Source organism: Cavia porcellus, unplaced genomic scaffold (assembly GCF_034190915.1).
Source record: "Cavia porcellus strain 051 isolate PalLab524CR breed Dunkin Hartley unplaced genomic scaffold, mCavPor4.1 scaffold_7, whole genome shotgun sequence".
Lineage (NCBI taxonomy): Eukaryota > Metazoa > Chordata > Mammalia > Rodentia > Caviidae > Cavia > Cavia porcellus.
This window is the reverse complement of record NW_026947490.1, coordinates 61,786,383-61,799,046: the sequence shown is the minus strand read 5'-3', so window position 1 is coordinate 61,799,046 and position 12,664 is coordinate 61,786,383. Positions and strand designations below refer to the sequence as shown.

Here is a 12,664-nt window from a genome sequence, read left to right as displayed (position 1 = left end):
GTTCTTTTCAGGACAGGATGTGTTCTGGGGCTCTACATATTACTTAGCTGATAGATTTTAAAAAAAAATATCAGTTTAGTTGTATCGTAAACAAAGCAAAGCAGTGAAACTTACAATGTGGATTTGTCTGATTATTTCCCCATCGTCCCTGAGCTTGGCTCTTGCCTTTCTATTTGGAAGCCCTGGCCTGAGTAGGTTACCAGCAGGGACTCCTGTTGTGCCTGAGGAACAGGGAATTTAGGATGGTGGCTTGAGGGGAAGAGAGGGATTAGAGATTTAGCAGACATGAAGTGGAACAGGGCTTGTGAAAACACTGTCCACCCTTAACGGATCCCCAGATGGCATCTTTTGACTTATGGGAGGAGACTTTGCTGGCAGGCTTTAGAGCAGCCCCTGAGGGCTCAGGCTGTTGGTGCTGGTGCCCAGTGAGAGATAGAGCTCCAGGCTGCAGAGTGGGCGGGGCCTCTGCCATGGTGACCTGGACTTTACAGCCCTATGCACAGAACTGCTGTGTTCAACTCTGAGAGGACTGAGCCAGTCCTCTCAGGAGGGTGAAGAGTGAAATTCCTCTGCTTATGGTGGAGACACACTGATAGGTGTGTGCTTGTGATAATATCTGTATGATTTTAAAAAGTCTGGGTAAAAGCATTAAATCCAGCCTTTATGGGCTACACCATCAACTGTGGAAGACACATGGTTTGCCCCTCTCCTGGTCGGGAGGGCAGGCTGGTACAGGTGCAGATGGTCTCCTGCCTTGAGATTTTGGCTCTGAGGAAGCCAGGCTAGAGGCTGAGCTTTGGTGTTTCTGTGGGTTCCCAGGGCATGCAGGCGCCAGTCTGGACCCCTCTTTCAGAACCACTGCCTTATATCATGGGTGACACTAGAACATGTCACAGGATATTCATGGAACAGCTCCAACTTTTTTTCTTACAAAAATGTGTGATGGCCTTCCTCTGGATGTGTGCTGTTGAACTGTGCAGAGTTGCTGGGGATGCTGCTCTGTGGTAGCAAGCTTGCCTGAGAGTGTGAGGCCCTAGATTCTATCTCCAGCCGGGCAGAAAAACCAAACCCAAACCCAAACAGGAAGAGACTTGGGGCAGGGCAATTGAGGGAAGATAATTCCTGGCCTTGGACGAGAGTGACCTCTCATCAGCATGGTGGCTGCTGAATCTCAGGTTTCTCACCCACCTCAGTATGCCTGGGGTGACTCTCAGGAATGCATCTCCAAGGTCTGGGACACAGTGCAGCTGTGACTGGCATCCAGGCTGCCTGTTTCCTGCCTTGGCTCTGTCTTGAAACAGCTCTTTGGCAGCCCTCACCTCCATGTCCATGAAGGGGGGGGGGTGGAATCCAGGGGAAAGAGGGGCTTCTGGGTTGCTGTGAGAGCTGTGTGAGTGTTAGGAGGTGGCCATGGCTCCCTGTCACACACCTGGGACGTGGCGGTCAGAACTCTGAGAGCATCTGCTGGTTCCAGTGGAGCCAGGTGCCAGCAAGCTGTGTGAGCTGGGACCGCGCTGTGGTGGCTCTGTGATCGGCAGGCTAAGTGGAGGTGTCATGCCCTGCAGAGGCCCTGGCGTGTGGACCCTGCTGCTGTGTGTTATGGCGGCTGAATGTGGCTGGAGTGTAGGTGGGTGAGGGTGCACGCATCCAGCTTCCTCCCTCCCTCCTGGGGATCCAGGCTCATGTTCTGTTATTGAATGTGAGCTCTGATATCTATGTTATTAGGATAAAATGAAAATTGAATTTTATATTTGTGTTAAATAGGCATTTTTGAGCCCAGGGTGATGGTACACAATTGTAATCTGAGACCTTGTCTCAAAAAAAAAAAAATACAAAAGGACATTTTTGAAATGATCACATGGATCATGTCTGCCTCGGCATATCAACAAAACTCCTTTAACTTGGCTGTGGTGGCACATGTCAGTGTTGTAGGAGAGTGAAGCAGGAGGATCCTAAGTTTAGGCCTGAGCAATTTATGACTTGGGTGAGACCTTGTCTCAAAGTAGAGAAAAAATTTAAAAGAGTAGGGTAGGGTATAGCTATGGTGAAGACTCTGGACTTAATCCATGGTACTGCCCAAACAAAGTAACTTTAGAACATACGTTTTTCTTTAAATCAGTTGGTTACAGTAGAATCTAGATTGAAGTGCAAGGTAATTTTGTGGATTGTGCTTTTCTACTGACTTGCAAAATGAATTGCTTTAAAATTTGTTAAATCATTAACAAAGATTCCATTTGTTTTGATGCAGTAATTACCTCATGGCTACTACGATTGGTGGATGCTGAGTGTTAAGCTGAGGCATTTCTTAAGCTTTCTCTTCAGTGCGCTTTTCAGCATCACCTGCGCTCAGAGTCTCTTACCTACTAGGATGGTTCGGAGGGCGCGGTCCCTTTCCAAGCGAGATTCTCTCTTCTGATTCTTTTGGTATCTGCTGCTACTTTTCTGTATGAATTACTTGTGCTCTTTCTTTGAGAATTTGGTTTTCATCACAAATTGACTTAAGGTGGGAGGTTTACCCTGTTACACACACACACACACACACACACACACACACATACACACACAGTGAGTAGATCACTTTCCTCCACTGTTATGATTTTAAGTAATCATATTATTTTACATGATTAAAAGCTGCTTATACTGCTCTGTGGGTGAGGCCTTGAATACTTTTTATTTTCTTTTACAAGCTTCGCATCTCACAGATATGAGCCATGCATTCCTTTGGTTGATCCTTTGGAAAGGGGCATTGATTTGACTCAGCCCAGGTCCTGCCCATTGTTTGAGCAGCAGCTGGATGTGGTCAGTGGTCTGCACAACCCTGGGGATGCTGGCTTGCTGGGCGCCGCAGACCGACCCACCCCTTCCGGCTTGGTTTACATTGATATCCTGGGCCAGCTTCCCAGCTTCTCCAGTCACATCCACTGCCTCTGCTATCTTCTGCTTTCAGAGGCCTGCCCTTCTCCTGCAGGCTTCATTCCTTGTTTTTGCTGAGAAAGATGCAGAGGGAGCAACCTTTTTGGAGACACTGTATTTGCAAAACTATGTTCTTTCTTCCTTAGCATTTTCCTGGTGGTTGAATAAAATGCTCAGTTCTTGGCTGGGAGTGCTCGCTGGGGATTTTGCTGGCTGGGAGCACTGTCTTTGGTGTTCAGTCTTTGGTGCTCTTGAGATGTCTGTGCCTGCCTCCCTGTTTATCACTCCACAGTGACAGGATCTTACTTTCCGAGGGTTTCCTCTGTTTCCCCGTTTTGTTTGTCTTCTGAGTTCCCAGGTGCATGGTGCATGCATGGTGGACTCTGTCAGTGACCTTTCCAGTGCGTGGATTTCCACCATTCTGGGTGATGAACTGTTGTCCAGTTTTTTATTTTTTGATTGTTCCTCTTCTGCTGCTTGACTTACTTGACTGGTCTTCTAACTGTATTGTTCTTTTTGCAATCTTCTGCCTTTTGTACTGGGAATCCAACACAGGGACTCTCTACCACGGAGCGACAGCCTCTCACTCCTCCCTTCTGCCTAGGTGCCCAGTCATCTTCCTTTGGGAATCAGTTTCTTCTCTTGAAGTCTCTGGTCCTTCCAGCTTGGATTTCTTGCTTGTTTGGCTCCTGTCCACCCTTGGGGCTTCCTTCTAAAGCCTGTGTCCTGATTGTTGGTCCCCTTTGAGGTTGTTTCTTGTAACTGAGCATCACAAAAAGCTTTGGCTGGGCTTCCTTTTTTTGGCCTGTCTTCTGGATGGTTGGAGAGCCTGGAAGAGTTCCATCCTCTGCTTTGGCAGCTGGTGTGACGGGACATTCCTCACAGCCTTTGCCAGGGTCTGCCTGCCTTGCCCTGGGTGGGGCAGGAGGGACAGAGAGGTACAGCAGGGTCAGACTTGCAGCCACTTTGACCTCCTTGGTTTCACTTCTCCCAACCCAAGTCACAGGGCCTCTGCTGGGATAGCTTAATTGCTTAGGGTTTCACCACAGCCTTCTTTGGGGTCCCCTTCTTCATGCTGCTGAGTTTGTTACCCCTGGGCCATCTGTTCCCCAGCTTCAAGAACTGGGTAGGACTTGTTTCCTGGATTCTTGCGTCCTGGTGGGTTCGTGTGCATGCAGGCACGCGTGCACGCACACACATACACACACACATACACACACACACACACACTCTGAAGTTTCACTGGGGTGTCATGAGCAGATCTAAATAAACATGCATCCATTTGATGTCTTTTTCCATCTTTCCATTTTCGTCTTTTGGCCTGTTTTCATGTCCAGTTTTCTGACAAGCCCTACCACTCCTTCCTGCCTGCTCAGGGCACCTCTCCCAAGTTCTCCTGCTCCTGCTCCTCACCCCTTCTCCTCCCATTCAGCCAACACTCCTGCCCTCTTTCCTACTCAGTCTTCCTTAGCCCTGAACCCGCAAGCTTTTGTGGGTCTGGTTTTCTTCCCACATGTAGTCTATCCTTTTGCATTACCTGCTCATACTGTATCTGATAACTTGGAATTACTGCTAACAGGCAATGATGGTTGCTTTACCTTTATTTAGGGCTTTTTACGTAGAAACACTCAGGCTTTTGATCAGCATAGAATTTCAGTGATGTATTTTTTCAGTCTTATGTGTATGAGTAGATTCCTGTTTGACTGCTGCCCACTGTGGCTCATATGTAAGCAGGGTGCAGTTTCTGGGTGCGGATGATTTTCCCCAAGCGTGCATAGGTCTAAGATACACAGGGACCATTCTGTATCTGGTCACAGCTCGCTGAGCTCATCACCTGGGCGCAGTGCGGTGAGGCTATGTGGAGTGACATTCCTGGAAGGCTACAGGGGTCTGTCTTGCATCGGGCTGACTGTGCGCTTGGTAAAGTGGCCTTTGCTTACATTCCTGATTCCTCTGAGAAGTTCATCCCGTCCCCTGCCAGGCCCCAGCCAGGTTCTGTGTCTGAAGAAGACACAGTGAGTTTTCTTGTGGCTTGGGCCCAAATGCCTAGCAGGGACTTTGACTTATGGGTAATTTTTTCTTCAACCACTGGGTAGATAAACTTAATTTCTCACTTAGCGATTTTTGGTTGTCATCAGATAAAAATACTGTGCATATTTATTTAACTTACTTTTTAAGAAACAGAGTGTTGCTCTATTGTCCTGTCCAGGTTTGCCCTGAACACTGGGCTCAAGAAATCCTTCTGCCTCACCTTCCTGAGTAGCTGCCACAGCACCTGGACTTATTATCAGTGTTTACTTTATTTATTTAAATGAGCATACCATAAACAAGACACTTGGATTGTTCTCGGTATAAAAATCTATTTTTTTTTTTTTTTTTTGTACTGGAAATTGAACTCATAACCTTATGCTTGCCAAATAGACACTGTCTGCTGATCTATATCCCCGGCAAGATAAAAATCCATTCTTATGTCTTACTTTTTAATTTCAGCAATCAGTGTAATTATTACAGAGTCAGTGTCTTTTTTTTTGTCATATAAAAGCGGCATACTGCAACTTTTTTTCCTTGAACTTTTGTTCTGTTAAGTTTTTCAGTTTCTATTGACAGGACAGCAAAGGTTCCTATTATTCCAACTTTTTAATGCAAGCTACTGCAAAGTAGAATCAGCCTTTCTTTCCCCTGTTGGATACTTGCCTATTCTTTTGAAAAAGTTGCAAGTCCTCTGTTTTTTAAGAGAGACTTGTGTTGTGGAAGCTGTCTGTTAAAATCTCCTGAGAGACTGGTTCCAAGGAATTATGTTTTCCCAAGATAACCATCCCCCACCTGGTTTTCATCTTCTGGTGGGTGGAGGCTGTTTTTATACGCCCTGCTGACAGCTGATTCTCAGTTGTGGTTGCTGGTGACCTCGGCCTCAACCCTTGTGGGTAGTCACTTCCATTCTGCCTGCATTCATGGAGTGACACTTCATGAGCACAGCCTGGTGTCAGCCTTGGCATGATGTGGCAGGGCCCCTTGGCATAGCTGGCAGGCATCAGTGAGCACGTGTCCAGATCAAAAAAGCCTTGGTCAGCTGGTGGGTGCATCATAACCCCAGTCTACAGCATTTAGGAGAGGTGGAAGGTGGGAGCTGACACAGCACACATTATGTGGGATGCTCCCATTTTGATATGTAAATGAGAAAGACTGTGGAAGTTCAAAAGCAACTGCATTCCCTCTTCAAGTAATCTGAAATGGGGCTTTATGGTTTTGTATTTACTGTATAAAGGCATATAAAATTTAAATGAGGTTCCTGAAGCATTGCAATAATCACTGCACATTGGGTGTGTATTTTTCAGATATGTTTATCTGTCTATGCAGTTTTGCCTTTTTAAAAATGGATGTAAGCCACACATGTGGTTCTGCACCTGCTCTGTTCATTTGCACTCTGGTCAACAGCCTCTGTGATCATTATCTCTAGACCTGTCTGTAGGGGACAGTTCAGCCAGCGGAGTATGCCACCCACGCTTTTTCAGATTAGCAAATATAAGTTTTTCAGATGTATGATATATGCCTACTTTGACTGCATTGAGGGGCTTGATCCATGATGCATCTGTTGGATCATGCGAAGCTAGATCTACTTAGGAGAAATCATATTCATATGCAGTGAGTTTCCTTGCTTTCAGCAGTTCTTGTCATAATAGTGTATCTGCATATGAACCGAGGGAAAGTAACGGGAAGTCAACACCAACCTTGGGGAGTTGTTGGAATTCTGAAACAGTTGCCATATTGTTGACTTGATTGTTTCTGTTAATGGCAGGAAGCTATCATAGTTTAAATACTCAATTCCCCTTGGTGATGTCTCACTGTCTCTGTTCTTCTCTCTAGGATCCAAGCTACTGGATACAGGTGCACCGCTTGGAGCATGGAGACGGAGGGATACTAGACCTGGATGACACCCTCTGTGATGTAGCAGACGATAAAGACCGAGTGAGTTCTGCTCTGGGGAGCTGCTCTGAAATTAGTTCCCAAGTGCTGGGGAGGGGTGGGTAGGTAGGAGCGCCTTCCTTTCTGACCACCCCCTCCAGCGTGCTTCCTTTGATAGACATCAGGAATCTCCACTACCCTGAGCACCAGGGAAAAAATGACTTTCTGGAAACTCGAGACTATTTTGGAAGTTTTAAACTGCAATTTTAAAAACTAAAACGTTGCAAAAATTTTTCTGTGGCATTTTTTCCCCCTCTTTTCATCAATCGTAACATCTTTCTGGACGCCTAGGTCGGTCATCCATCATAAGGAAGATCTGTGTGTCAGTGTAGGATATTCAGGGGTCCCAAGTTCTGGTTCCCATCCTGACAACTGGCCATGCAACATTATCCTGCTACAAAACGAGCAGGGACATCCTAGGTGTCCTTCCGGGAGTGCTTGAACCTGGGCAGGCATTCCTTCCTCCCACCACACTCTGTGTTTAGTGTGGCCTGGAAGTTTTGCATCATGACTGTTGCTATCCCTGGCATGTCAGTGTTACCTTGAAGCCCCCCCTCCATTCCCTTGTCTCTGTCTTGTGGGGAGAGGAGGGGAGAGGAGGAGGAAGACGAGGAGAAGGAGGAGAATGAGGAGGAATAACTCAGTATTTTAGGAATTTGCAGCAGCGTGTTTGCATGTAGACATCAGCAGATTCTTTATTTCTATGAGGGGGAAGAGTTGTGGGCAGGAGTGCGGGGGCCACACCTTTGTGACTGACTTGAACTGAAACCACAGGAAGGCTTGGACAGCTCTGTCACTGCCGGTTCATCTGCATTCTCATGAGTGTCACTGTGAAGCTCAGAGTGTCCCAGAAGCCAGGTGACCTCAGGAGGCTGGAAAGATGGCGAAATCTTCTGGCACTGTGATCCCTTCCCACTCTGGTCCCTGGTCTATGTGCCTCCCCCGTCCCTTCACTGTGTGTGCTCTGAGCTGGCTGCATCATCTTGTCTCTTGGCATTGGCAGAAGTCGCACATATTTTCTTGAAATCTCAAGGAAATCAAAGTAAAGCAGAGCAAAACAAAACAAAGCAGAAAGCTAGCCACACATATTGTGTAAGTTCAGGGATATCTGATTCTTTAGCACTCGCCATGGTGGAGTTTGTACCATGTAGCTGTCCTGGGCTGGGAACATAGCATATCAAAAAATAAAGCTCTTTCCTAGTTGTACATGATTTCATGCTGTTTTTCTTGGTGTCACTTTACCTTTTTAGGCTTTTTAGTTAGCAAGGTGTAGGATAGCTCTCAGGGCTGAGGCATCTTAGACTGCAGTCAGTGTGCTGTGTGTTCAGGTCCATGCACAGAGCAACTGCTGAGACTGTGAGTTCCTTTGGGTGCTTTCTCTGTCATGATGTCAGAAAAGGAGAAATGTATGTTGCCCTTCTCTTTTCTTCCTGCTCCTCCCTTGCTGCCTTCCTTCCCGCTGTCTGTGTGATTTCTTATAATGAAACAGCACAACTCCTGGTGCTTGTTGGCAGACCACCTGCTTAGCATGGCAAGGCCCTGGGTTCCACCCCATTATCCCTTACAGCCCCCAAAAAGAAGCAAAGAAAGAACAATTCTGAAAATTGGGGTATGCAAACGCTTCTACAGAAGACAACAATCACCTACCCACTAAAGCTCATCCCTGCTTATCTGAGTGAGCTTTTCACCCTGGCCTTTCTTCTTATCCAGATGGAAGCGCAGTCCTTTCCTTCCAATAGAGATGCTTGCTGGTAGCACTTGGTCATAGGAATGGAGCTGTTAACTCCAGCTGTGCCACCATGCTGAGCTGACTTTGTGTAGGAATTGGTGTTCTTTGCCCCTCACTCAACCTGTCCTGGATGCCCAGCAAGTGGAGTTGGAGGCTGTGTGCCTGCCTCAGCAGCATTCTCTGCACTCAGAGCTTTGGGCTTTCTATTCCCTCCCTCCCTCCCTCCCTCCCTCCCTCCCTCCTTTCCTCCTTTCTTCCTTCCCTCCTGGGAATTGAACCCAGGACCTTTATACTGAGCTACATCTCCACTTCTATTTTATTTTACTTTATTTTAACTTTATTTAGATAGGGTCTGGCTAAGTTGCTCAGGCTGAACTTGGGATTTTGATCTTACCACCTCAGGGCTGGCATTACAGGCATGTGCTTTAACACCTGGCCCTTTCCCCATTCTCCTTTATCCTTGGACTCAGTGCCGTTTAATGGAGTGAGGCACCTTATCATGTGGTAGTATGCCAGCTTCTGGCCTCAAGCTGGGGTGTGGACTCCAGGCTGCCCTATGAGGGGGATTTGCAGGCCTGAATTCATTTGCTGCTCCAGGGTGCCAAGCTGCCTGGGTGTGTGTGTGCTCAACATGGTGCCTCTGGGGCTCGCTGGGTGTCCATTGCCATCTGGAACCCAGGAAACACCCTGCCAGTTTACGGTTCAGAGTCCGCAGAAACCAGTTGGGTTAAAGGGGTTGAGTCCACGGAGACCCTTGGGGCAAGCTGTTGTCAGGCAGCTGGAAGCTTGCCGCCTTCCAGCACAGCGAGTTGTTGGATCACACACACAAAGCAGGGTCAGTAAGGTCCAGCTTTCCAAAACCACTGCCTATTAAAGTCAGAAGATTCTTGATGAACTGTGTTCTTGTATGATTTTGTGAATTTGATGATAACAAATGTATATGTTGTCTATAATCTTTTATTATATTTTCTTTGTAAATTTTTTTTCTATGTGTGTGTGTAGTACTGGAGATGCAACTCAGGGTTGCTCTACCTGAGTTACGTCCTTGACCCTTTTAAAATTTTTACTTATTTTTTGTTTTTGAGACAAGGTCTTAGTTGCCTGGGGTGGTCTCAAATTCATGATTCTCCTACCTTTTCTTCCTGGGATTGTAGACAGATACCAGCACCTCATTAAATTAAAAAAAACAAAAACAAAACAAAAGAACAACCCCTACAGGGGGAAAAAAAAAAACAACCAAGAAAGGTTTTAAGCATGAATAAGTGAAATCCTTTTTTAGACAATTTTATATTACATTGGTGGAAATCCCAAAGTAGCTTTTATATCTGTGCTTCATTTGTTCAGAAATGCTGTAATTTAAACATAATTAATAATTTAAGAGATATATGAATAACTTCTAAGTTAAAGGGTTCTTTTTAAGCTGTAGCCATAAAAAAGGTCATTAATAACCTAAACCAACAGCACCCAGATTCACGGGTAATAGACACATTATTCGAACAAGGCTGGGTGATGTACTCTGTTCTGTGGCTCTCTTCCATGGCTCTGAAATTTGATTCTGGGTTAATCATTCTGGAGTGTTTTCAAATATTTCTGGCAGCTACTCTACTGAGAAAGATCATGACACTTGTTTTGCTTTTAGGTTAGAAAAACAAAACAAAACATTACTGTGCTCCTAAATACTAAAATTTGTCTTAGAAATGCCCTGTTTTGTGAAAAGGCCCTGGACTCATGTTTGAAAGGAAGATGCCCAGGCTGGGGATGCAGGTCTCTCAAATCTAGCCCAGTGCCTGCATTTTCCAACCCATTATAACTCTTAGTTATGGTTACATGAACTTTAAAACCATGCCTGTGGTGGGGAAAATGCATGTAAAGGTTCCTAAGGGGTACCTGATCATTATGGATTCTCAGTACTATGAAAAGCATTTTTTAAATGTTGGACAAGTTAGGATTAAGAAGCAGAATTCCAAATGACAGCCAAAGAAAATGTAAGTACTTAATGAGCCAAGATTTTGCTCATTATCCCTAGTTACTGGAGGTCAGTACCGGAGCACAGAGGAAATTTGCTCTCGGTGCAGTATGGTTCCAGTTCCAGGATTTCCTCAGATTTGTTAACTGCTGGGACTAATTGTAAGGCAGAGAGGTGTTTTAGATCTGCTTTGGGTACAGCAGTGTCCCCTGCTTGTCCCTCTTCATCCCACTACTTTCTTCTGGGGTGCAGAGTATAGGGAGTAGGTGCTCTCTTTGTGTCTTACACACCCTAGTGTACACTTCTCAGTTTTCTTGGTGGACCTTTGCCAAGTTCTGGAAACTGGAAATGAGTTTTGTGTTCTTGCCAGCACCCTTAGGCCAGCTGCTGTGCCTCTACTCAGCGTGGCAGGCTGCTAGGTGCTATCTGCTTTGCAGGCGGGTCTGGTCTCCTGCCTCGCTCACCTGGGGGTCTGGGTCTCTCCTGCTGCTCCACTGCAGTACGGTAAGGTTAGAAATTCCTAAACCTGTCCCCAGATAAGCACCTTCAGGACTCCTTTCCCTCTGAGGCTGGTGGTGAGGGGCAGTGCTTAGGCGATGGCGAAGACCATCTCTGGTGATGAAGGTGACGTTAGATGTGGTATCAAGTGTTTCCTCTCATACATGGATCTCATTCTGCTGTGACAGTGGGGACATGTATTTCTGTTTTGTGAAATGTCTCGCTCTAGGCCTGTTTTTTTGCCCCTGGTGAAGCAGGAGTAGCAGTTGATCCCGGGATGCAGGCATGGTGAAGGATTGTGGTGGGGGTTGTTGGCTGTTGACCGTTGGTGTTTAATGAAGAGTCCAGGGTGCTCAGAGAATCCTCTGGCAATTTCCTTAGAAGAGAGTTAGGGGAAGTGCAGGTATGTAAATGATGTTCAGGGACAGCAGCATCCTCCCCAACACGGGGAGAGGCTGGCACCGAGGGGTTTCATCTTGCTGCTCTCTACTTGATCAGTGACTTCCAGGTTATAAACTGAGGCAGTGTTTATGTCTCTAGTGGGAATAGCATCACTGCTCCGTCATGCATTTTGTATTGACACTTCTGAACTGTGCTGTAAGCAATTATACTTTTGAAACTCACCTTTCAGGTAAGGAGTAATCCTTAATTTTTAAAGTTCACAAATTTCTGCTTTTCTAAATGTTACCTTTCATTACATATGCAGAATCATTGTTTTCATTGTTTTGTCTTCAAGTCATTAACCCATTGGCCTCCAACAAGATGATAGCCAAAAGCATCCTGTCCACTGGCAGAAAGCATTTGTCCACGTGTTCACTCAGGATGCATGTTAGATCCTGTCCCAGGTTATCGTAGACAGAAGCCCTCGGTGGATTTTATGCTGAGGAAGTGAGAGTCTGTACAGTTTGTAGATGAGAGCCTAGCATGTATTTTTGGTATCTGAGATAAGGATTATGAGAGAGTTTATTTGGTGGTATTGAAACAAATCCTTGAAACATCAGCACATTTTTCTTTATGGAATGGGCTGCTGCTTAAATGACTGAGAGGGAATGCTGTAGAATGTCTCGTGAATTTCTCTGAAGACCTCTTTTCTGTAGTTTGGGACCAGGTATGTGCTTGAGATATAGATTCCTTTGTTGGCAAGACTAGTGCACTGTCCTAGTTACTTTCTCAATGCTGGGACAAAATATCTCTTTGGGAGGTTTATCTCCGCTCATGTTTCCTCTCCAAGGCAGGAAGGCCTGGCACAGGGCTGGGGTCCAGGGGAAGCTGCTCTGGGCAGTGCAGCCAGGAAGCAGAATGAGAAGGGAGGAGCCTGGGATGGGGATGGCCTTGCTGCCTGACCCAGTGACCTACCTCTCCCAGGCAGACCCTGACACAAGTCAGATATAAGCCCCAGAATCCAGTTATTTTCCAGAACTGCATCTATAGGTACCTGAGCTCCTGGGGGGTGGTTAGACATCAGCCATAACCTATACTACGTGCTAACATGAGTTTTGCTCTGTTCTGCTGCCCTGCTAGGCATCTCTCCTGAGGAGCTGTGTGATTCATTCCCCTGGTGTCCTCCCCGCGGGAGTGAGGTTCAACTCAAGCTT

At 46.2% G+C, this 12,664-nt stretch overlaps 1 protein-coding gene across 14 annotated transcripts in view; it reads left to right on the top strand.

Annotated features, from left to right (window-relative positions):
- Pard3 (par-3 family cell polarity regulator) overlaps nucleotides 1-12,664 on the top strand; it is a 605,303-nt gene that overhangs the window by 91,783 nt on the left and 500,856 nt on the right. For all 14 annotated transcript variants that reach the window (XM_063253682.1, XM_063253679.1, XM_063253681.1 and 11 more), the window contains exon 2: nucleotides 6,778-6,879. In XM_063253682.1, the coding sequence (XP_063109752.1) occupies nucleotides 6,778-6,879 (102 nt within the window). The remainder of the gene's footprint in view (nucleotides 1-6,777; nucleotides 6,880-12,664) is intronic.